Here is a 24901-nt window from a genome sequence, read left to right as displayed (position 1 = left end):
CCTTTTTCCTGTTCCCGGAAAGCGGAAAACCAGCTTCTTTTTTCCTTTTTTGTTTCCAGGCTCTTTTATTTATTTTTCTCTCTGCCCCCGTGCGCCCTTTCTCGGCTCTCTCTCCACCCTCCCCACCTTCTCTTCCCCCAAATTTATTCTTCAACTTTGGGTGAACTTGGCCAGCATCCCGCGTCTCCGATAGGGTTGCTTAGTAACTGGCGCGCACACCGGCCCGAGCCGGGCGGGAAGGTGGGGCGGGGGCAGGGAAGCCAGCCGTGGGGGCCCGGGATTGGGCGCTCATGACCTCATCGCCCCTCACCCTCACCCCCGGTGCTGAGGGGATCCTGATACCGACTGCCCCCAAACTCATCCCCGGCCGCCCTCCCCTTCTCGAGAGGACCCGGGGCTGACGTCAAGGGAAGGAGGTAGTGAGGTAATGAAGGAAGGAAAAGCGCCTGCCCGGGGAGATTGGGTGGGGGAGCCGCTGCGCCTGGGAGACCTCCGGGTCCGCAGGTGGAGGAGGGGACGGAGCTCCTGAGATGCATCCTCAAGTGGCGAGCCCGAGAGCATTGCAGTAGGGGATCCGACTAGGCTGCGGCTTCCAGGGCCCGCAGGTACTTGAGCCGCGCCCTTTCTCCTCAGCCTGAAGCTCGCGCAGACTTTGTGGAAAAACATCTGAAAACCCTAATCTCGTAAGACTTTACCTAATGAAAACGTTCGCCTCCTCCTCTCCCCCCACTCCTTTTAGTGGAGAATCGTCATGAAATGCACACCGGTTGCATAGATCGTGTGGAAGCGATCACGCGTGCCCAGTCTCCTTTCTTTACCAGAACCTAGTAGTTTTGTGCTATGGCCCCACTGACCCAGAGTTCTGCCTCCATCCTGCCCACCATGAACAGTCACTGGAATCCGCTGGAATGTGTGGGCCCTGGGAAATAATTCCAGTGGCTGTGAATTATACTTTGCATGCAGGAGAGCCATTCCATCTTTGGCACCTAGTAGTTCCTTAGCACCTCTGGGGGGACCCCTAGCACTGAGACAGGATTAGCTCCTTTCACACTCACTGGATTGGGTGCAGAATTCACTGCCCGATGGCCACGATGACTCTGCTTTCCTGGCAGAGCTGTGGCAGCTGAGTCAACCCTTGCCTTCTCCGGGAGCAGTCAGTGAAAGTAGAACGGTACCCCCTGTGGTGAGTTTGGCCTACTCCTTCCTCCATTCCTGCTCGGCATCCAGGCAGGCACCCCGGGAAACCCTGGGCAGGAATGGATGTTATTGATGTGGGTTTAGATAGCCCTTGGGGCTCAGTAGGAAGGAAGCATGGCAGAGACTGCGGTAAGGAAGGAGGAATAAAGTTTTTGACCATCAATATCCTCGTAGCTCTTCTCCCCACCAAGTTCATGTGTATCTCCTCATGTGGGGCTAGGTTCAGTGTTTGCTGTGGAAGCAGGAAAAATTGGTTGTTTTTTACATACTTTCTAATCTGTCTTCTAGTTGAATACAGCAATATTGTCAGGATCATCTTCCAGAAACAATTGTTTATCTTTGCTTTTTTTTTTCTTTCTTGCTTTTTATCCTTGCTTTTTTTCTTTTGTTGGTGCTCATTTTTATTTGAAAGTCGGGGGGGGGGATGCCCCCCTCCATACAGAACATTTCCTAAACCGTTCCATCTCCTCCAAAATAATTTGTGACCCTTATAGGAAGTTTGCTTCTCATCCCCATGCCAGTTTGTGCTCTCAGGGGCCTTGAAAAGTTCACCTATTCTAAACTTACAACTCTTCCAATCACATTTTTGGGGAGGGTTGTTTTGGGGCCACTTTTGGAAATGCTCAAAGGTTACTTTTGGCTTTTTTCTCAGAGGGCTTGGGGGACCATATGGGTGCCAGAATCAAATCTGGGTCAGCTGGGTGCAAAGCAAGTGCCCTACCCCAATGTACTATCTCTCCAGTTTCTCTAAGCACATTTTTGAAGGCCAGATTCTGGATAGGTGAAGGATATTTTATTTTATTTATTTTAAAAAAATTTTTTTTGCATTTTTGGGTCACACCCAGATTTGCTCAGGGGTTCCTCCTGGCTCTGCACTCAGGAATTACTCCTGGTGGTGCTTGGGGGACCATATGGGATGCTGGTGATTGAACCCAGGTCGACTGCGTGCAAGGCAAATGCCCGACTCGCTGTGCTATCACTCCGGCCTTCATGAAAGATATTTTAAACTGAGCTAGACATCAATATGACTGCCCTTATGCTATTATTTTTATTTGGTTCTGAAAGCAATTGTTGAAGCTTTTGTGAATGCAGTGTAAGAAAAAAGGATCATAAGAATTAGGACTAGACTAGAATCAATTCGTGGCTTAACTTCTGAATTTCAACTATATCGTCATGCTTCTACTGGTCCCTGACTCTATTTCCTTTTTTTTTTTTTTTTTGTCCAAAATTAGTAACACTGGGAAAGACTTGCCTGTAATGTGTTTGCCTTATTGAACTTGCCAGGTCACTTTCCCACTGCTCTCCCAAATCTCCTGTCTCCTCAGTCTTGGATGTAAGCTCCCTTCCCAGCTCAGCTCAAAGGTAGACTGGTGCACCCTGTGAGTTTGCTGGGAGGAAATTCTCTTGTTCAAAAAACTGCACAATTCTCTCCTCTATTCTAGGTAACACAGCAAGTTAAAGCCATGCACATTTGCATGTGGTATAGGCAGGAGTAGGTAAAGACTGTCCCAATAAGCTTATTGGAGGTAGAAAGGGTTAGTTTTGCCCACCCTTCACCCCCCATATAGTTGAAGGTATAGGTAGTTTTATCCTTAGGTTGGTAAGGCTTCTGAAACCAGATGTGGAATCCCACCATAGATAACCCAGTGGTGAGAGCAGGGACACAGCTTGGGCTCCTGTAATAGCATAACTCAGTTTTATTGCATGCACAACACAGTTATTGCAGGTTGAGCCCTGCACTAAGTGTCTCTTCCAGCATTAATTCTATCTCTTGATTGTTCTAAAAAGTAGATATTGTAATCTCAGCTTTACTGAAGAAGAAATAGGTTCAGAGATTCAAAATAATTGGTTCAAGTCACACAGGACCTGCGAATCAGAACCAGCATGTGATCTCATCTTTCTGACATAAGAGCACATCTGTGGTCTGACTGGCAGGGTCCTGGCTACTCATTGTCCTCAATCTGGAATATCTATCACACAGCCCATGTCAGTGTGCAGTTGATCAATAATAAAATGCTTTCGTGGAATCACTGCATACCAGACATCATTCTCTGTACTTATTGATTAAATAGCTTTATTTAATCCTAAGAAGGACTCTTTGATGTAGACCGAGTTACACCTCCTATTAACACACGTGAAAACTGAGGTTTTGAGAGGTAAACTTGCCCATGAGACATGGTAGGGACAGAGCTGGTGTTCAAACTTAGGTAGCAAAGCTTCAGAATCCATCTTACTACCCACTGCACCCTGATGCAATACGTAAGTTCCCTTCTCTTTCCCAATGTGGCATTGACTTAAGTCTCAATAGAGAAAAGCCTTTCTTTCGCATGGATGTAAGTGAATCCCCATTCTTCATTATTTTACTCCTAGCTTTCCAGAAAGCAGTAGTGTTTGTCCTAGTGACTTGTCTTATCTAAGCTCAAGCCTCAGTCTTTGAAAGTTCCATCTTTCTTGGCTTTCTCTCTGGATTCGAACTACTGCATTGAGTTTCAGTATGGGCAGGGTCAAACCCCTGCTCCTTGTCCATCCAAACCTAGGAAAAATGACTGATTCCAATCAATCAGAAATGACTGATTGTACTTATTCTGAGTCACAGTCTGAGGGAAGGGAGGTGTCATAGGGGAGGAGAGAATAATGAAGGTCCCCTCTGATTTCTACCTCAAACAGGCAGCTACTGGGGCCTCTTGACTTCCCTCTCTTCCAGGAGCTTTTCTGCTCCATTGTTTGCTTATCTCCTTAGAACCTCCAACCCCCTCCTAGGCCCTTTTCACAGGTTGATTCTCCCAGCTATTTTGTGCTGTGTTTAAAAAAAGACTTCCTGGGACAATTTTTGTTTCTGTTTTCGACAATCCATTTTATTGAGCTTACATATTTTTTTCCCAACCATATCCCTCTCATTTGTTGTTTTATTAGGTGTGCATATTCTTACTTTGTTTGCTGTTTGGCCACACCCAGCTGTACTCCTGGCCCTATGCTCAGGGATCACTCCTGGTGTTGCTCAGGGGACCATATGTGGTCTGGGAGTTGAACAAGGGCCAGCTGCACAGGAGGCAAGAGCTTATTTACCCCCTGTACTATCTCTTTCTTGGCCCCTGGTTTGCATACTCTTTTTTAGCAACTGTCCTACCAATTTAAGTGAAGATTATTGCCTTTTGCCCTTTAGCAGGTAAAATAACTTCAATTTGAAAAGCAGTTGCTACTGATTTGGATATCTTCAGATGAATGTGGATAATTTTCCAAATGGAGACATTAAGGGTGGAGTTTCTTTCTAGTGGATTGTCTCTTCCATGAGAGAAACTTTCTTTGCATCCTGAACTATTCTGGGGAACTGGACTCAGTGAGAAGTGCTTGTGCCATCCTTTAGGTTGACCTGAAAGAGAGGGGTAAATCACAGTCACAGTACACAGTCAGGAAGTAAAAGCATAATTACTATGACTCTTTTCCTTGTTATCTCTGCACACTTTACCTGGGACACTCATTTCCCATTAGACTACCCTAATATTTGTCTCCCACATTGGTGGGCAGGAAGGGCAGAAAGTCTCAAATGGTTTCCAGGCTGGTGGGCAGAGTTAGCCAAGCCCCGGGCTTTGGAATTGTATTTGTCTCCAGGGACAGGGAAAAATCTTGTTTCAAATATTCCTGCAACTTTTGTGCTGACCAAGTGCTTATTAATAGAAGTTGAATCCCCAGTGGGGTTTTCTTCGGTTAACTGGTGAGCTCTCGAGAAATTACAATACCAAGAGATTGACTGTAAAATAATTATTCACCATGGCCTGCTGGGCAGAAACTTCTCAATAGGCAGCCCCCAAGGCGGCTCCGAAAGGAGAGTGCAGGAAAAGGGCTGTGTGAACATCTGGCTGCAGCCTGTGCCGAGTCTTGGTTATCAGGTAGAGGTAAAGCCAAAAAAACTCTCTTTGTTGGTTAGGGGCAGAGATATTACAGCCAAACTGGAAAGATACGAATTTTGATTCCTGATGCCAGCTAGGCCTATATTTCAGGGGCTTCGGCTTTGTTGTTATCTTTTTGCTTTTTTTCCTTTTTCCGTTTTTTTGTTTGATAGAGCAGAGCAAGAAACCGCTTTGTGCTTTCCTGTTAGAATCTCTCTCTCTCTCTCTCTCTCTCTCTCTCTCTCTCTCTTGCCAGCTGCCAACTACGTGGCAAGGTAAAACTGAATTTCAACCATGTTTGATGGCTCTTTCCACCGGTGGGATGAACTATTTTGCCTTGTTATGTTGAATATAGTAAACACACTTAAAAAAAAAAAGAAAAGAAAATGTACTTGAATTACTCATGGGTTTGAAAAGTGGGGGAGTGCTCATCCAGATAATAGCTGAGGGTTTTTTTTTCTTCCTTTCTTTTTGTGTAGAGGTCGAGCACTCAGTAATACTGCAGTCCAGGCCAAAACAAACTCTATATGATCTACTACTGATTTCCTTTTAAGTTCCCCCTTTTGCTAGGACTGACTTCCTTTTATTTTACTCCAACTTGCATTAATCCCAGTTAGTGCAGTTTTCTTTCCTCTCTGCCTTGCTTCCAACTTCAAACATTTCTTATTACATAGGAAACAAGTGGCTTTTTTTCTTAAATGAAAAAGATCTACTTAAAAAAAAAACATAGAAAGGGCTTTTGGAATCTATTTTGACAGCCTGCAATTCTAGAGTTCACTTCCGAACAGACAGAGTCAGACATTTGGAGCTGACGTGTCTACGTGACCATTGCAAACCTCTGTGAGCCAAGCCACCTGCTTATCTGATCTCCTCCAGGAATGAGCCAGTTGACACCTACAGTGGTGATTTAATAATTAGATTCTTTATTTGCCAGAGGCCATCGATTCCTTGAACATACTGCTTCTTTCCGTGAGCTTTCATGAAGAGAGCTGGGGTTTGACTGATTGCCCAAAGAGATCTGAGCTCAAACATGGTTGGGCCCAGTATTTTTAGCTCGAGTTCACATTGTGTCCTCTCCCCAGCAGCAGTTATTGTCATTGCTGTCATGGACTTCCAGTTGAAAGACCGTGCCAGCCAAGCCAACTGATTGAGTCTCTGCGGAGCCTCAGCCAGCACAAGACAGGATGTGGTTAGAATTGTGCTTAGATCCTGTCACAGTCTCAGGAAACCTAGTTAGTAGCTTGGGGATTTTCTAAAAGTCCTTCCTGATTGGACCATCCAACCACATCACAGAGCGAGGGTACTATTATGCCACTAGAATGTAGAATTAAGGACGGAGGTTACTACAAGGGCCTTGGCTCTTTCTATTTAGTGAACTGAACAGGATGTGCTGAGCATCTTGTACTTGGTTACTTTTTGGAGACAGCATAGATCATAAGTGCTCCCTGGAGCACATTTACTTCCCCCTCTGGACTCCTGTCCTTATTATTAGATGTAGTTAATATTATTTAAATGATAATGAGAGGGGCTGGGGAAACCCTTGAATGGGAAGAGTGCTTGTCTTGCAAGTGCCAAACTTGGGATTACATTCCTGGCATCCCATATGGTCCCTCAAGCCCTGACAGGTGTGATCCCTGACTAAGCCTAGTGCTAGGAGTAACCTGAGCACAGCTGGGTATGGCACCTTCCCCCTCCCAAAATGTCAAAGATGACACTAGAGAGATAGTACAGCCAGTAATCAGTGTGCCATGCACTCGGCTGACCCTGATTGAATCCCTGGAATCCCATATGGTCTTTTGAGCCCCAGCACCAATGAATATAGCCCCAAAACCAAAAGTGAAAAATAAAGAAATGATAATGAGAGGTTGACCCTCATAGGTCACACAATGTCATGAAGTCTTCAAAAGGTCTGGATGGAAGTAGAGACAACAGGAAAGAGGCCACTAGACACCATTGTGCACCTTAGACACATAGATAGGGATCACACAGATAGGTATACCTACCTCACACAGTGGTAGGTGAATTCTGGGGATGGGCACAGAATTTAATAGATGATAAGAAAACAAAGCAGGTTGTCTGGGTTGTCTTCAAAGAACTACTTATTATTGGGGCTTCATAACATCCCTATAAAGTCAGAATGATAGGGGCTAGTATTCCATTTAACAGATGAGAAAACAGTCTGAGAGAGCTAAGTTCATTTTCTCAAGGTTCTAAAACTCACAAAGCAGTACTTCCCAGGAATAAATGCAAGCCACATATGAAATTCGAAAAGCCACATTAAAAAACATAAGCTGGGGCTGGAGCAATAGCACAGCAGGTAGGGCATTTGCCTTGCACGTGGCTGACCCGGGTTCAATTCCCAGCATCCCATATGGTCCCCTAAGCACCACCAGGGGTAATTCCTGAGTGCAGAGCCAGGAACAACCCCTGTGCATTGCCGGGTGTGACCCAAAAAGCAAAAACAAACAAACAAACAAATAAATAAAAAACATAAGCTACAGTGACATTAATTTAAAAGCTTAGTTTAACTCAGTATAGCTAAAATCTTATTTCTATGTGTGGCATTCTTCATATTTCAAATGCCTGATAGGTAGGTATTCACACATATACAATTATAGTCACTTACATTGTATATTGAGAAAACATATATTTTTTGAGGGGGTAAAAAATATCCTTAAAATACTTTTCTCTTTAGGTTACTACTTTGTAGACTCTTAGGAGTACCTGGGATATTTTCCTTTAACTTTGTGATTCCACAGTTACAGTTACAGTATTTACTGGGTGTGCACTCATCTTGTTTCTTAGCTCTCTTAAAAATTATGATTCTCCTCAATTTATGCAAGGATGAAATAATTTCAGAGAAATCCCACCTCCGGGTATAGCCCAGGAAAATTGTCAGATGAGGCTGAGTGATTTTAGTTGGTGAGCAATTTTTTAAAAATTAGTGACAAAAATTCAGAGCTGCCTGGGGAATACAATGCCTGTTGGCTGAGATTAATGGTAAGATTAATAAATGGATTGCTTGATGAAAAGGCGCAAGAGAACAAAAACCAGTAGAGAGTGTGGAGGAGACTGCTTATTAATGAACTGTCAGCCCAAAGAAAGTTCAAGAAACTCTCCCATGTTAAATGTAGCAGGCTGGCACTTCTAATAAAAATTGGGGTCCTTCAGGAATTAATTACACTGGTCTTACAGCAAGAATTCGTGGAATTACGAAACATAGTGGCACAGACCAGCACGGGCTGCGGCGGCACACGGGAAGCTGCAGGAGAGACTAATCATTTTTTTTTCATTGATATGTAGGATATTGTAGTAGCATAATAGCCAGTCAGACGTGGGGATGAATGATGGGGTCCAGATATACACTGACTAATGAAACTACACATACTTCGAGTTTGAAGTCACTTCACATTTCATATGTAAAATTCCCTCTTGGAATCTGATTTCCTCCTTATCCTGTGTACCCGCCACTAAGGAGCTCCAAATAATTTTTCGAGTGATTATGAAAGGCAGATGGACTCGACCATGATTTATCAAGCTTTGCCGAGAAAGAGCATAGCCTTCATTTATTCCGAGTTGCCTCATTTTCCCTCACCCCTCCACAAGTTCCTGTTGGTCTGAGCAGGCGTTCTTTAAATTAAACTTTGGTGTTGCCTCTGCCAGTGAATGAAGGAATGCTGTGACAAAATGGACATTGTCCAGGATTTGCCATCTGATACCCTGCAGTAGATACTGAAAGCATCTCACCTTTTTTTCATCTCTGCTAGGAAGGTAGAGTGAAAATGGCTCTTCTATAATGTGTTTAGACCAGGGGTCCTCAGACCAACCATTAATCTCCTGGGTCTCAAGTTTCCTGATTAACTATTTCAGTTCAGGACTAAATATATTCCTAATGGAGCTCAGAAATTTAGGAGACGTTAGCTTTCTAGGAATGAGATAACTAAAGGAGAGAGGACAATTCTTTCTGGATTTACTTGGTGTAATAGATTTTTATCCTTTGGGGTCTTAATCTAAATGATCAGCCATTGTTACTCTCATAGAACTTGAATGGGATTTGGGGCCTTTTTAAAAAAATTTTCTTCAAAAACCTACATTCCAGGATTGTAACACTGATAACGATTCCTTCAGTTGTACAAAGTTTATCCTCTCCTTGCTTTCACGTTGTCACATCCTTCGGTATAGGGCCATCCATCATCCATCACTCTTTGACTTCTCAGCCCTCATAATCCACATGATACTTATTCTTTTGATTAAAACAACTTAATGGCCTTTTCACGAATAATTAATCTCTTTTTACTTTCAGCTCCAGGCTTTTAACTTTAATGTTGAGTTATCCAGCCTGTGTTGTCTTTCAAAGTTTCACTCCCTTTAGCCTCTTCCCCTCAAAGGTTTAATACCTCTTTAGAAATTTCAATGTTTGCAGTAAGAGTTTTTTTTTTTTTGAAGGCTCCCAACTTACTCTCACATCCCCTTTTTTCTTGTGTACAAAGTGAAAAACTGCAGAGATCAGTGGGATGGAATGACAGTCATTTCAGACTTACATATCCTGTCATTCTGGAAAATGTGGGTGCTTTGCTGAAGTTAAAAACACCATTGCTTTTGGAAAAAACAATGCCTATTTTTATTTCTCTAGTTTTGTGTTTCTAACTCTGTGTTTTTCTAACAGTGACAATTTATATCAAATGACTTCCCAACTTGAATGCATGACCTGGAATCAGATGAACTTAGGAGCCACGTTAAAAGGGTAAGGTCTTTTCGATATTATTGTCATTAAGCAGTAACTCATGTCTGTTTGAACCATCTTAAAAGCATGTGTAACTTAATGGAGAGACTGTAGTTTTAGAGGATCAGGCATGGTTCTGAATAAGATGCTTTCTTACCACCTGCAGTTAGTGGACTGTGATAAGAATTACATTTCTAGGAACATAAATTGGGAATTTTTTTTTTGTCTGTTGAATTGGAGTTACATGTCTTTCTTCTTGAACATTCTAGAGTTCTTCAAAGTTATGTTCATTCATTCACTTAATGTTCGTTTTGTTAGTGTTAATCACAGTTGTTAGCCACCATATTATCTTAATAAGAAGTGCTTTGGGTTTATACAAAACCCAGGATCCAAATTCATATTTGAGTGATGATGGCTTTGATGATCTAGAGTTAGATGTGATCATACCTGGTCGCTTCACCAGCGTTGCTTCACCACACCAGGTGGGGTCAGCAGTTCTTTCCACTTGAATGAAAATGAAAAGTTGGGACTTCTTTCAGTAGTTAGGGGGATCTTAGCAGTAGAAAATCACACTCATGGAACCCACACGGAGCCTCCAGGTCACCTCATCTGCTTTTCCTAACAACATTTTGGGGGTGTACTCTGTTAAGCTCTTTTACAAATCAGCCATCAATTGAAAGTGTCATTTCCAAGGACTCACATCTATATTAAGCCATTCAACTGGGATTCCACACCCAGTTCTGATTCGTAAGTCCCAGCTCTTCCCAGCCTTCTTGTGTGGTATTTTCTACTCTACCGTTAGCATCTTTGCTCAGCCTCCCCTTGGGCATTTGGGCCTTAATTCAGCCATCTGGACTAGATAGCTAATTTTTCCTTTCTGTGTTTTTAGGGGCTTCTCATTGGATTCTGGGATCTGGGAGGGTGGGGCTTGCTAGAACCATGCATGCTCCATTCCCCATTCCCCACCTCTTCTTCTCTTCTAGAGTTGCTGCTGGGAGCGCCAGCTCAGTGAAATGGACAGAAGGGCAGAGCAAGTGAGTGGACAATGCAATGATGGCAAAGTGAATGATGTAGGCTTTGTTGAGTGGTGCTTGGGGCAACGCAGGAGTTAGGACTGACAAGGGGTAATCAAGGTAGTAGTTGGTGGACCCTGAAGTGGGAAAAGCCTTGCAATACTTCTCTTCCCCGTCTCTTTCTCTTTCCTTCCAATCCCTTCCCCTCTCTTCCTTTAAAAATTTGATGGGTGAGGTGGGGGGAGAGTGGAACCACAAGTGGAGATGCTCAGGACAATACCCAGCGATGCTCAGGGGTTACTCCTGGCTTTGCACTCAGGAATTACTCTTGGTGGTGCTTGGGGGATTATATGGGATACCAGAGATTGAACTGGCCGCAGGCAAAGCAAATGCCCTACCTGCTGTGCTATCGCTTCAGCCCCAGGGAAAGCTTTGTTTTTATTTTAAATGTGTGACTCAACATTTTGTTAAGGAAGTTTCTGCCCCCCACCCCCCCAACAGCTGTGCTTTCCCCAGCCTTATAGCCTATACCCTGGAATATTTCTGTAACTGTTTCTTTTGAAATTACTTTCTCTGCTTCAACACCAGAATGAGACACCCTTTTCTTATCCCGTTTTCTTTCATTGGCTCAGTCCTGTTTTGTTTTATTTCTTTATCTCCTTAATGTTTTATTTCCTTAATGACCGAAGTGTTTCTTTGTCTTCTAAGACTTGCTGTTAAATCTTCTCTCTTCCTCCAGTCCCCATTTTTCATGCTGTTTTATCCAAATCTCATCATCTTCTTTCTCTCTAGACCCTAGACTAAAATCTTTCTGTTGATTGGAACTTTTCCTCTCCCCACTTCCATCCAAGGGGCTGCTGACATCTTGAAACATTCTACCTTTGTTCTTACTCCCAACTTGTCTTATGTTTTCAGTCTTGTTGGCCTGACCCTCTCTTTCCTGGATCCCTTTCTTCTTTGCTCTATAGCCTAGTAACTATCTACAAACTAACTGCCAAGGACATAGGGGACATAATTATGAATTGAACAGTATGTTTCAATTTAAACATTCCTGTCACTCTGGAGTACAGGGTTTTTTTGCTTGCTTGATTATAAAAATTGCAGATAAGGAACCTTGGCACATGTTTTAACTTGAGTCTTTCTAAAATGGAGATAATTTTGATACCTTTAAGGTCTTTACACATGATAGTAGACACTTGCCTGGGTGTCAGAAGCCCTATTGAATACAGTGTGAATAATTTATTCAGTCTTGTCTAAAAAACTAGAAGTATTTTCACTGGTGCTTACATTTTTAAAGTAGGATTTCTGAAATAAAAAATGTGTATATTAAATACTTGATTCATAAAGTTATATGTGTATATATGTACTATATATGATAGAATGACCAATGAAAAGCTATGTATGTACATATATGATAGAATGATCAAGGCTCACAGAATGTAACTCTCTATAGAGGAAAGAAAAGCTAGCTGTCTTATTTACTAATATTATTGACTAGTACCTCTTATGAGTTTATCTTATTAGCTTCCATTTATTTATAGACTGAGTTTATCTAAGAGGGGATGTTAATATTATTGAGCCCTGGGAGGGAGGCTTTCTATATGTTTCCTCTTTTGGTCTCACAACAATCCTCAGATACTGTGGTGCTACTAGTCTTTCAAATGAAGAGACTAGAGAGATCAACTCACCTAACCAAGTTTCAGAGTGAATAAGTGACAGAGCAGACAATTTGGAATCTACTTATTCCTGGCTGACTCACTCCAGAGTCTCGGTGTTCTTAAATTAGAGGTTCTGAAGTTTTATAGAGTGTGTCCTCAATTAGAAATACCTTTTGCACTGAGATCCATTATACAAACACACAGAGATACATCCACATCCACAAATACACTCACATAAATACACATATGCACACACACCCCTAGCCCCGTAAGACCTACCCTGCCTACATACTGTAATACTGATACTTAATGCTTTATTCTGGATTTTTTTTGTGCCGTCAGTGATGTATAGATTGATTTCACAGTCATGATGTGTCATCACCGCAGTTTGCTTCTTTTACAGCTTTTGAAAATAGTGCCTCCTTAGCATTTTCTTCCAAACCTACAGACTATTGAGAACAGAGTTCATTTGAGTCTTATTATATGAGGAAAATGTTTTCCTTTTCCCCAGGGGAGAGACCATCTGGGTAGGCATCATTATTATCTGTATTACTGAATTTACTTTCTTCTGTCATGGTCTAAAAACACCACTAGTACAGAAAATAACTGAGTGAAGACATTACTTGAGGAAAGATAAAGAAAAATAACCTCTTTGTTTTCACTCCTAACTGGTATCTTGATGCGATTTGTGACCAGTGGTAAGAAAAATCGTGGTGACAAGGTAGACCTGCAACAGGAAAAATGATGGTTTGACTCATGTTTTTGAAGGAAGAAGGAATATTTGTCATATCACTCATAAAAATGGCATTAGCAGTTTTCTTAAAAGATCGTGTACTTTAGACTACACTCCCACAAAATATTTGTGTCCTCTTTGCTTGAAAACATCACTCTGAAAAATAAAGATGACGAGGATTATTTATTTGTGTCCTTAGCACTTCTATGAAGCTATCTTTTCTTCAGATTACATGGAGCAGTTAAATACAATGGGGGAGAGAGAGAGAGAGGATTTTAGTGAGAGCAGAGGCGCAAGGAGATGAAAGTAAGATAGACCAGGAAGGAATGGTAGCTTGCCACCAACTGACTTCTCACTTCTGCTCTTTTACTTGTTTCTGAATATCTTAAGCGCCCACTGGGATCATAAACAGTTATGACCTCAAACAGAAGTCTTAACTTTGACCCTTTTTCTCAACCACAAACAAAATGAAACAAATTAAAGTTGGGTATATTTTATTATATTGCCACACCCCACAGTCTTCAGGGCTTACTCCTTGTTCTGTGCTAGGGATCCCCTGGCAGGGTTTAGGGGACCATATGTGGTACCAGCATTGGGACTCAGGTCCGCTGCATATGTGGCAAGTGCCTTACATGTGTGCTATCTTTCTGGTCCCTAAAGTAAGTTTTTTAAGTGAGTCCCTGGGAGAAAAAAAATGCAAGGGGATTATTTTAAGCACCAGTTCACTTTCATGTATAATTCTGTTTATGGTGCTTTGCTTTGTCTGCTTTTTATTTCTTTAAAAACATTTGCTGTGTGTTCATATTGGCTGCCAATTTCCTAAGGCTCCTCAGAAGCCTCGACTACTCTGCTCACCTCTGTTTTGTCTCTTCTGATGAAAATATTCTGCAAAATGGAGAAACAGATCAACCTTGACTGTGATCCAAGTTATTAAAACAAGGAAGAAGTTATTCTCTGAGGACCTGGGAGGGGGAGTGGGAAATGGAACACAATAGAAATGTTAAAGGAGGACTGAGCAAAATGAATGTCTTTTTGCTGGTCCAAGACTGTTGGGAACACACAGTATTTGACCTGTGGAAGCTTGAAAGAAAAAAAAGTAAAACTCTCAATGAGTGATGTACGGTGAAAACAAAGCTGTGCCTTTGGGTAGGGCCAAGGCTGTTGAATCTGGAGAAAATCCCCGCTAGACATGGTCTCATCCCTGAGAGCCTGTGCCAAAAGAGATAGCTGTCTCCTCTGGCTGGGCCTTCCAGTACATAGCCCAGCACCTTCCACTCCAGTGTGCACATAAGGTATTTATCCAAGAGATTTACTTCTGAAAAATAGCTCACCCACATTTAAGTGGCTTCTGGAGCTTTAGATGCCAAGCAAGGGTTGAGAGCAGCTACTCTGCAAATAATAGTGACAAACCTGGGTGAACTCCAGGACCCCCTCCAGCCTCAGCAAAAATCTATTACCCTTCCTCTCTTTCTTTACTGTTATTGTTAACTTAGTTTTTTTTCCTAATTTGTAGTTTATGTAATGTAGTTGCAATAGTGTTAAAGCTTATGAAATTGACATAGTTACTGTACCCCACCTCCCTAAAGTGCTCATGACCCTCCACCACTATCACCTGATGTCGCCTCTGTTCCTGTCTTCATCCCTCCTCTCCAGATCTCCCTACATCTATTGATAAGTTTTGTAATCCAAAGCCAAAGGTTTGTCATTATTTGATACTGGGTTTTCCCATATTTTGGCTTTCTATATTCCACAGATTGTTGACGTCATCTGGTGCTTGTTTTTATCTCTCAATTTATTTCTCATAATAACCTGTAGCTTCAGCCACATTGCAGCAAGCTATGTGGTTTCATCTTTTTGCACAATTGCATAATATTTCATTTTGTATACATACCACAGCTTCCCAAAACAGATGATAGATTAAAAAAAAGTTACGGTATCTATAATTTCTCCTTCCAAATGTGTACCTAGCTGTCCAGATCATGGTCTTTGCTTGGCTTTGAACTTGAGTTGGACTGTCAGCTAGATGGCTAGAACCAAACTATAGACTTGTGGATTTGTAGGATGCAGAGAGAGACAAATTTAGACCTGTGCCTCCTCTTCTTCTCCCTTAGAGCTGACTACTCGTCCTTAGAGTTGACTAGCTGTGATGCTTCCGTGCCTCCCTTCACCCTTCCCTGACATTCTATTTTTTTTCTCCCTGGCTGCTCAACATTCCTACCCTTGACTCTTTGGCCACATTTTCCATTTACGTGTTTAATATTTGAATTATGTAAATAATGTGCATGAATGACAGAACAGCTAGGAAATACAAGTGTGTCAGAAAGAAATTAAAACTTACCCCCCAAAGCTTAGCTCAGATGAAATTATTGTTAAACTTAGATTGCATCTACTTGTAGTTGTTTTCCTGAACTTAAATATGCGTTTATCTTCTTAAAAATTAACAGATGGTAGACTATAGACCGAACATGAAGGCCACTCAATACCTCTCTTGCAAACTACAACACCCAAAAGGAAAGAGAACAAAAGGAAATGCCCTGCTTCAGAGGCAGGCTGGGGTGGTGGGGGATGGGGTGGGGGTGGTGAGAGGGATACTGGGATCATTGTTGGAGGTGAATGGGCACTGGTGGAGGGGTGGGTAAACGATCACTATATGAGTGAAATGCAAACACAAAAGTTCATAAGTTTGTAACTGTACATCACAGTGATTCTCTAATAAATTTTTAAAAAAAATTAACAGATAATTAGCTTCAGCTTAAATCTAATTCCTACAAAATGTGTATCAGTGCAGAATTCTGCTTCTACCCTCATAAGAGTTTTTTGAAGAAATGTTCAACCTCTTTTTTTTTTTCTTTTTGGGTCACACCCGGCGATGTACAGGGGTTACTCCTGGTTCTTCAGGAGTTTCTTAAGATTATGTGTGTTTTTCTTAAGATTATGTGTGTTGTTGTTGTGTGTTGTTGTTCTTCACTGGGCTGCTCTGAGGATGTGGAGCAGCTCAGAGCCTGTGTGGTGCTTGTCCAGGGCTACACTTAGTAGAGTTTTCAGTGGGAGAGGGGCGTGTCATTTGCCCAGGCCCTGCATTTCTTTTTAATCTTTACCTCCCCCCTTTGTTTTGATTGTTGCAATGGACCAGGAGTCACATACTTTAGTTGAGGTGCCCAACTAAACTTGGATGCACTTGGTTGTGGGCCGGGGGATCCTAAACTGCAGTGCCAGTGGATGACGTTTGGGCACATGAGTGTTGCCAGGTATCGAATTTACAGCCTCATGCCTACAAGTAAGACAGAGTGTCTTATTATTGAACTATCCACGGTCCCCGTTTTATTCAGATCAGGAGAAGAAAAGAGCACAAAAGAAAGGAACTATATGTGATATGAAGGGAAATGAAGACATTTTGGCTCTGGAGGGGGCAGAGAAGTGGGGTTAGGTGGGTCTGGGCTCTTGGTACAGGGTGTGTGTTGCAGGGGGAGTGGAGGATGTCTTTCATGTCCTAAAAGAAGGACTCTCCCATCTGTGATCTCATCTTGGCCCTTTCTGAGAACTTCTGTTCACTCCATTCCCCTCGCCCCATGATCAACCCAAGAAAAACATTATAGCCTCTAGATTGACACACAGTGATATTGAAGCCATGCAAATAAAAAGTCATTCAAACAAATGTTTCTCTGTAATAAGGTGTTACTAAATGTTTTATAGGTTTTATTTTTCCCAATTGAAAGAGAACACATTCATTTCATTTACCTTTATTTCTACCTCTTTATCTAAAATAGTAAAGCTGGGACAGAGAGATAGATAAGTGGACCGAGATCATGGTTTACATGTAGCATCTTGATACCACATGGTCCCCTGAGCACAACATAGAGTGAACCTTGAGCACTACTGGGTGTGACCCAAAAGTCCAATAAATAAAAAGCAGAACTACAAATTTAGTATTTTAAAGGACAGTTGATGACTTAGAAATGAAAACAATGGCCAGAAAGGTAGTATAGGTGTTAAGGCACTTGCCTTGCCTATAGCTGACTCTGGTTCAACCCCCAGCACCACCTGTGGTTGCCAGAATACCACCAGGACTGATCCCTGAGCACAGAGTCAGGAGTAAGCCTTGAGCATCCCTAGGTGTGGCCCAAAATCAAGAAAGGAAGGAAGGAGGGAGGGAGAAAATTTTTTTTGATCATAAAACTAACACAGGCTTACTGTTTAAAAACATCATGCAGTACCAAAATACTCTAAGGAAGAAAAGTAGTATGTTGCCTAATCACAAATAAGTTACTATTTTAAAACATATTTGGGATTTGTTTCCTATGAAGAGAAAAATGGCTAGAAAGATTGGCCAACTATTAGCTGCAATTTTCTCTGAAAGTAAGAAAGGTCAAAGACAAAATCCTGGCAGAAAAAATGGGTGTAAGAGATCATAGGAGGAGAGAGACTAAAAGGAGATAGGTGGAAAGACACTTTTTTGGAGATTGGTTTATAAAATTGTTCAAAGAAGTCTGCTAGCTCAATGGGAATAGATGCTCGGGGGAAGGTGACATGACTGCTTGTTTCTTCGTTTGTGCTTCGGGTGAGGGGCAGTTTGGGCCATACCCTTTGATGCTCAGGGCTTTCTGTTGGCTCTGTGCTCAGGAATCAATCTTGGCAGGGCTTGGAGGACCTGTGGATTGAATTCAGGTTGGCCACATACAAGGCCTTACTCTCTCTTCTGTTACTTCAGCCCACTTTGTTCTTTCTTATTTTTACAGAAGTACCTACTTGTTTGCTAATGAGAACTATTAAGAGTGAAACAACTGATGATGGAAGGGTTAGAATTACAGGTTCTTGAAAGAGAAGGCAGGCTAACTAGGAGCTGAGGGATGGTTCATCAACTGATAATTTTCAGGAGTTCTTTGCTTATTAAGATGTTAACCCTTTGCAAGTTATACTACTAAATGAGTATTTTCTTTGATTTGTATTTAATTTAATTCTGCTAGTGTTTTTTTTGAGGGGATAAATTTTTATAGCAAAATCATTATTTTTTATTTTATAGTTTTAGACTATATTTTCTTTTGTATTATGGCTATTAAGATTTTCTTAAGATTTAAAAATTGCACATACATATATTTTGTGATTTCCTTTTTACATTTACTCATTCTAATTTTGACAGCTGGATTCCACCTTGCTGTGTTTCTGCAAAATAAGTTAGTATTCCCACCTAAATAATTTTTAATAATTAAGCTTTTCATCATCTGTTTTGCATACTACCTTTATCAATCCTTGGCACCTATCAAATTTTTTTTTTTTTTTTTTTTATAATTTATTTATTTTTAATTAGAGAATCACCGTGAGGGTACAGTTACAGATTTATACACTTCTGTGCTCACACTTCCCTCATACAAAGTTTGGGAACCCATCCCTTCACCAGTGCCCATTCTCCACCACCCGTAAACCCAGTGTCCCTCCCACCCTCCCCAAACCCATCTCCCCCCCACCCCACCCTGCCACTGTGGCAAGGCATTCCCTTCTGCTTTCTCTCTCTAATTAGCTGTTGTGGTTTGCAACAAAGGTGTTGAGTGGCCGCTGTGCTCAGTCTCTAGCCCTCATTCAGCCCGCAACTCCCTTCCCCCACATGGCCTTCGACTGCAATGTAGTTGGTGATCGCTTCTCTGAGTTGACCTTTCCCCGGAACGTGAGGCCAGCCTCGAAGCCATGGAGTCAACCTCCTGGTACTTATTTCTACAGTTCTTGGGTGTTAGTCTCCCACTCTGTTATTCTATATACCATAGATGAGTGCAATCTTTCTATGTCTGTCTCTCTCTTTCTGACTCATTTCACTCAGCATGAAACTTTTCATGCCCATCCACTTAACTACAAAATTCTTGACCTCCTTTTTTCTAACAGCTGCATAGTATTCCATTGTATAGATGTACCAAAGTTTCCTCAACCAGTCATCCATTCTGGGGCATTCGGGTTTTTTCCAGATTCTGGCTATTGTAAACAGTGCTGCGATGAACATACATGTGCAGATGTTGTTTCGATTGTACTTTTTTGATTCTCTGGGATATATTCCCAGCAGTGGTATTGCTGGGTCAAATGGGAATTCAATATCTAATTTTTTGAGAGTCGTCCAAATTGTTTTCCAGAAGGGCTGAACCAGTCGGCATTCCCACCAGCAGTGAAGAAGGGTCCCTTTCTCCCCACATCCTCTCCAACAGCGGTTGCTTTTGTTCTTTTGGATGTGTGCTAGTCTCTGTGGTGTGAGGTGGTATCTCATGGTTGTTTTGATCTGCATCTCTCTGATGATTAGTGATGTAGAGCACTTTTTCATGTGCCTTTTGGCCATTCGTATTTCTTCCTTGGTAAAGTTTCTGTTCATTTCTTTGCCCCATTTTTTGATGGGGTTGGATGTTTTCTTCTTGTAGAGCTCAACCAGTGCTTTATATACCATTGATATCAACCCCTTATCTGATGGGTATTGTGTAAATATCCTTTCCCATTCTGTGGATAGTCTTTGTATTCTGGTCACTGTATCTCTTGCGGTGCAGAAGCTTTTTAGTTTAATGTAGTCCCATTTGTTGATCTCTGTTTTTACTAGATTGCTTAGTTCCGTGTCACCTTTGAAGATACCCTTATCTTCAATATCGTGGAGGGTTTCGCCGACCTTGTCTTCAATGTACCTTATGGTTTGTGGTCTAATGTTGAGGTCTTTAATCCATTTTGATCTGACTTTTGTGCATGGTGTCAGGTCAAGGTCTAAACCCATTTTTTTGCATGTGGTTGTCCAGTTGTGCCAGCACCATTTGTTAAAGAGGCTTTCCTTGCTCCACTTCACTTCTCTTGCTCCCTTATCAAAGATTAGATGGTCATACATTTGGGGTTGTGTGTAGGGATATTCCACCCTGTTCCATTGGTCTACGGCTCTGCCTTTGTTCCAGTACCATGCTGTTTTAATTGTTACTGCTTTGTAGTAAAGTTTGAGGTTGGGGATGGTGATGCCTCCCATCATCTTTTTCCCAAGAATTGTTTTAGCTATCCTTGGACGTTTGTTATTCCATATGAATTTTAGGATTGCTTGATCCATTTCTTTGAAGAATGTCATGGGTATATTTATAGGGATCGCATTGAATCTGTATAATGCTTTAGGGAGTATTGCCATTTTGACAACATTGATTCTCCCTATCCACGAGCAGGGTATATGTTTCCATTTCCTCATGTCCTCTTTGATTTCATGGAGTAGCGTTATGTAGTTTTCTTTGTAAAGGTCTTTTACTTCCTTGGTTAAGCTGATTCCGAGGTACCTGATTTTCTGGGGCACGATTGTGAATGGGATTGCTTTTTTCATGTCCCTTTCCTCTGCCTCATTGTTTGCATATATGAAGGCCATGGATTTTTGGGTATTGATTTTGTAGCCTGCAACTTTACTGTATAAGTCTATTGTTTCTAAGAGTTTCTTAGTAGAGGTTTTAGGCTTCTCTAGATATAGTATCATGTCGTCTGCAAATAGTGAGAGTTTGATTTCTTCCCTTCCTATCTGGATGCCCTTAATCTCTTTTTCTTGTCTAATAGCTATCGCAAGTACTTCCAGTACTATATTGAAGAGGAGTGGTGAGAGTGGGCATCCTTGTCTTGTGCCTGATCTCAGAGGAAAGGCCCTTAGTTTTTCCCCGTTGAGGATAATGCTTGCCGTAGGCTTGTGATAGATGGCTTCGACTATCTTGAGGAAAGTTCCTCCAAACCCCATTTTGGCAAGGGTTTTCATCATGAAAGGATGTTGGATCTTGTCAAATGCTTTCTCTGCATCTATTGATATGATCATATGGTTTTTATCTTTCCTTTTGTTGATATGCTGGATTATGTTGATTGATTTCCGAATGTTAAACCATCCTTGCATCCCTGGGATGAATCCCACTTGGTCGTGGTGTATGATCTTTTTGATGAGTTGTTGGATCCTATTTGCTAGTATTTTGTTGAGGATCTTCGCATCGGTGTTCATCAGGGAAATTGGTCTGTAATTTTCTTTCTTAGTGGTGTCTTTGTTTGCTTTTGGTATTAGGGAGATATGTGCTTCATAGAAACTGTTTGGGAGAGTTCCTGTTTTTTCAATTTCCTGAAAAAGTTTGAGGAAAACAGGCAATAGGTCTTCTTTAAATGTTTGGAAGAATTCGCCAGTGAAACCATCTGGGCCTGGGCTTTTGTTTTTGGGGAGGTTTTTGATTACCGTTTCAATTTCCTTAACATTGATGGGTCTATTCAGGTATTCCAGGTCTTCTTTCTTCAGTCTTGGGAGATTGTAAGAATCAAGGAATCCATCCATTTCTTTTAGGTTCTCCTTTTTTGTGGCGTAAAGACTTTCAAAGTAGTCTCTAATGATCTTTTGAATCTCACTGGTTTCTGTTATGATGTCCCCCTTTTCATTTCTGATTCGATTTATTAGAGTTTTCTCTCTTTCTTTCTTTGTGAGACTTGCTAGCGGTTTATCAATCTTATTTATTTTCTCAAAGAACCAACTCTTTGTTTCATTGATCTTTCGGATTGTTTTTTTGGTTTCGATGTCATTAATTTCTGCTCTAATTTTTATTATTTCTTTCCTTCGGTCTGGTTTGGGGTCCTTTTTCTGGTCCTTTTCTAGGGTCTTGAGTCGTAAAGTCAAGCTATCTATGTGGGTCCTTTCTTCCTTCCTGAGGAATGCTTGGAGAGCTATAAATTTTCCCCTTAACACGGCTTTAGCTGCGTCCCATAGGTTTTGGTAGCTCGTGTCTTCATTCTCATTTGTTTCTAAGTATCTTTTGATTTCTTCCTTAATTTCCTTCTTGACCCACTCATTGTTCAACATGGAATTGTTTAATTTCCAACACCTATCAAATTTTTAAGATCAAATTTTGGATACTTGATCTTCTTTTGTTAAGTGTGGTTCTATTTGCTAAGTTCTGGACTTTAATAATACAGTCTACTTTACATCCATTTTTAAAATACAGTCTATTTTTGTCTATTTGATAATATATGCACATAAAAATAATGCATCATAATAATCATTTGACTTTAATAGTAGAGGAAAGTGGGTCTGAGATATAGAGAACTGAAAATATTTTATTACCTTAGAATTTTTTTGTAAATCTAAAATCATTTTGAAAGAACAACTTACTAAAACTGTTAATTAGAATTTTAAAAGTTTCTTTCCCCTCGCTGTCTCTGTGTTGTTGTTGTAATGACTGAGGTTTACACACACTTAGTTGCATGGACACTCAGCTGTGGTGCTTGCTAGGGGTTGTAGCTTTTAGTTGTGGTGCTCACACATATTGTGTTGCTCATTGCAGTGTTCAGCAGAGGTTGCCTACTTTGGCTTCACAGTACCTGGTTGGGGAGTGTTGGAGATTGCACAAATGTAATGTTGAAGAACACTATAGCAATTTATATCCTCACAGTAGCAAGGCAGATGATTTGTCACTGAGCCATTCTCCAGTCCCTTAACTGGAATTTGGAATAGATTGTATGAGGTTGAAAAATTAGTTTCAGGGGAAAGAAGCAACATGAAAAAACAACATGAAAAAAGTTGTTTTAAGAAACAGCTTGAAAAACCAACATGCCATTTCTCAACATATTTTCAAGTCTCTATCTGTGTCAGCTTTCTTGAATTTATTTTTTCTTAAGATTATGTGTGTATGAACCTATACGGATTTCAATTCAATCCATGACATCAAGAATCGAACCCCTCACATATACAAGGTATATGCTCTACTACTTAGCCACATACCTGTTCCTTTTTCAAGATTCTTTTTAACGACAGTACCTCTCACCTGAAAAGACCTTCAAGAGAAACTACAGGAGTAAGAAAGATGCTTGTCTTGCATGCGGCCAAACCTGGTGGATCCCCACTACTGCAGATGGTTTTCTGAGCACAGAGCCAGGAGTGAGCTGTGAGGATATCTAGATGTGATCCAAACTCTCTCCTCTTTAAACATTTTTTATCTAACAGTGAATGTAATTTCTTTTTTTTTTTTTTTTTTTTTTTGGTTTTTGGGTCACACCTGGCGATGCACAGGGGTTACTCCTGGCTTTGCACTCAGGAATTACCCCTGGCCGTGCTCAGGGGACCATATGGGATGCTGGGATTTGAACCCGGGTCGGCCGCGTGCAAGGCAAACGCCCTACCCGCTGTGCTATCTCTCCAGCCCCAGTGAATGTAATTTCTTTTGGTTTCCTTTCTCCCCACCCCACTTCCCCTTGAGTACTGGCTGTTTATGAATGTCACTTTGGAAAGTGGGACTTGAGGAAGAGATGTTGGCATTTCTCATGCATACAAGCATCCATCGACTGAAAATCCAGAGAGCTATTGTTAGAATCCAAGCACCAGGAAGATTTTCTGTGCAGGGAAGGTGGGTTGACGAAAAAGCCAAGACACTTGGCTTGCCTGTGGCTGAACCTGGGTTCAGTCCTCAGGCATGACTGCTGAACAGAGTCCTGTACTTGGGACTGGAGCTAAGAAGTACATTCTTTGTGGATTTGAGTGTGATTGAGTAAACGTTTTCAGAATCAGGAGTATGAGTAGGCTGCTGGGGGAAGAAGCCTTTGGAACCCAGATTGAAAAGGCCCACCTCCAAATCTGTGTTACATGCAAAGTTCATCTTCCAATGTAGATATCCATATCGGGGGATGGAGCTAACAGCAGTGTCGGCTACAGAGCCTGCAGGTTAAAAATATACAACCTAGTGATTATAATAATTGGGATTCTGGTAAACTAGCACCTTAATACCAGACACTTGGAAAGGGAAATCCAGATGTTTCTTTTTTCCCATTGCTTTTCTCTTTTTCTGGTTCAGGGTGGAAATCCACCAGAGAGATTGTTGGTTATTGGCCTAGGTGGAATCATGTGACTACAGAATGCAATATGATTGGCTAGACTGGGGCACATCTTTGCCCCTGGGGTGTGAGGGCAGGAATTGGGCATGGGGGTAATTATCTGAAAGTTAAAGATGACTATTAATAGAGGAAAGGGATAAGGAGAGGTCAAGAAAGAAATACTCAATAGAGAAAGCCAGACATATTAAAGTGGGACTAGGGAGATAGTATAGCGGGCTTTTCCCTGCCTAAGGTAGGCTGAAATTCAATCTCCTGCACCAAAATGCCTCCCCCCCCCCAAGTACTGTCAGGAGTAATCCCAGAGCACAGAGGCAGTAATCCTCATTGCCTGCCCACCCCACCTGCCAAGACCACTGCTATGTGTGGCCCCCCAAAGAGGGAGAGGGCCTATAAGGATATCTGGATAATTAGTAGATAGAAAATGAGGGATGAATACCTGTGGATTGCCAAATTATGGTCATGTGCTGTTGTTATTTTTGAAATTCAAATAATCAAATGTTTTTGATGGGGTTTTGGGTTTGTTTTTGTTTTGTTTTGTTTTTTTAGTCACTGGTAAATTACAAAATTATTTATGCTTGGGTTTCAGGAATACAATGTTTCAACACAGATTCCTCCACCAGTATCCACTTCCCTCCACCAATTACCCTACCCCCATTTGCCTCCCAACCATCAGCCTGCTTCTAGGAGAGCTGCTTTATTATTATTGTTATTATTATTATTATTATTATCATCATCATCATCATCATTATTATCATCATTATTATTATTACTGGGCTGGAGCGATAGCACAGCAGGTAGGCCTTGCACACGGCCGACCCAGGTTCTATTCCTCTGTGCCTCTCAGAGAGCCTGGCAAGCTACTA

General features: G+C 41.5%; 1 protein-coding gene across 2 annotated transcripts in view; it reads left to right on the top strand.

Annotated features, from left to right (window-relative positions):
- The window catches only part of WT1 (WT1 transcription factor), a 48460-nt gene that overhangs the window by 3255 nt on the left and 20304 nt on the right, over window positions 1-24901 (top strand). The window contains exons 4-5 of one of the 2 annotated variants that reach the window (XM_004607879.2): window positions 9751-9828; window positions 10791-10841. In XM_004607879.2, coding sequence (XP_004607936.2) covers window positions 9751-9828; window positions 10791-10841 — 129 coding nt within the window. The remainder of the gene's footprint in view (window positions 1-9750; window positions 9829-10790; window positions 10842-24901) is intronic. The other variant, XM_004607880.2, reaches the window with a different exon arrangement.

The sequence above is a fragment of the Sorex araneus genome, chromosome 6 (assembly GCF_027595985.1).
Source record: "Sorex araneus isolate mSorAra2 chromosome 6, mSorAra2.pri, whole genome shotgun sequence".
Classification (NCBI taxonomy): Eukaryota; Metazoa; Chordata; class Mammalia; order Eulipotyphla; family Soricidae; genus Sorex; species Sorex araneus.
This window is presented reverse-complemented; position numbering and strand designations above follow the sequence as displayed.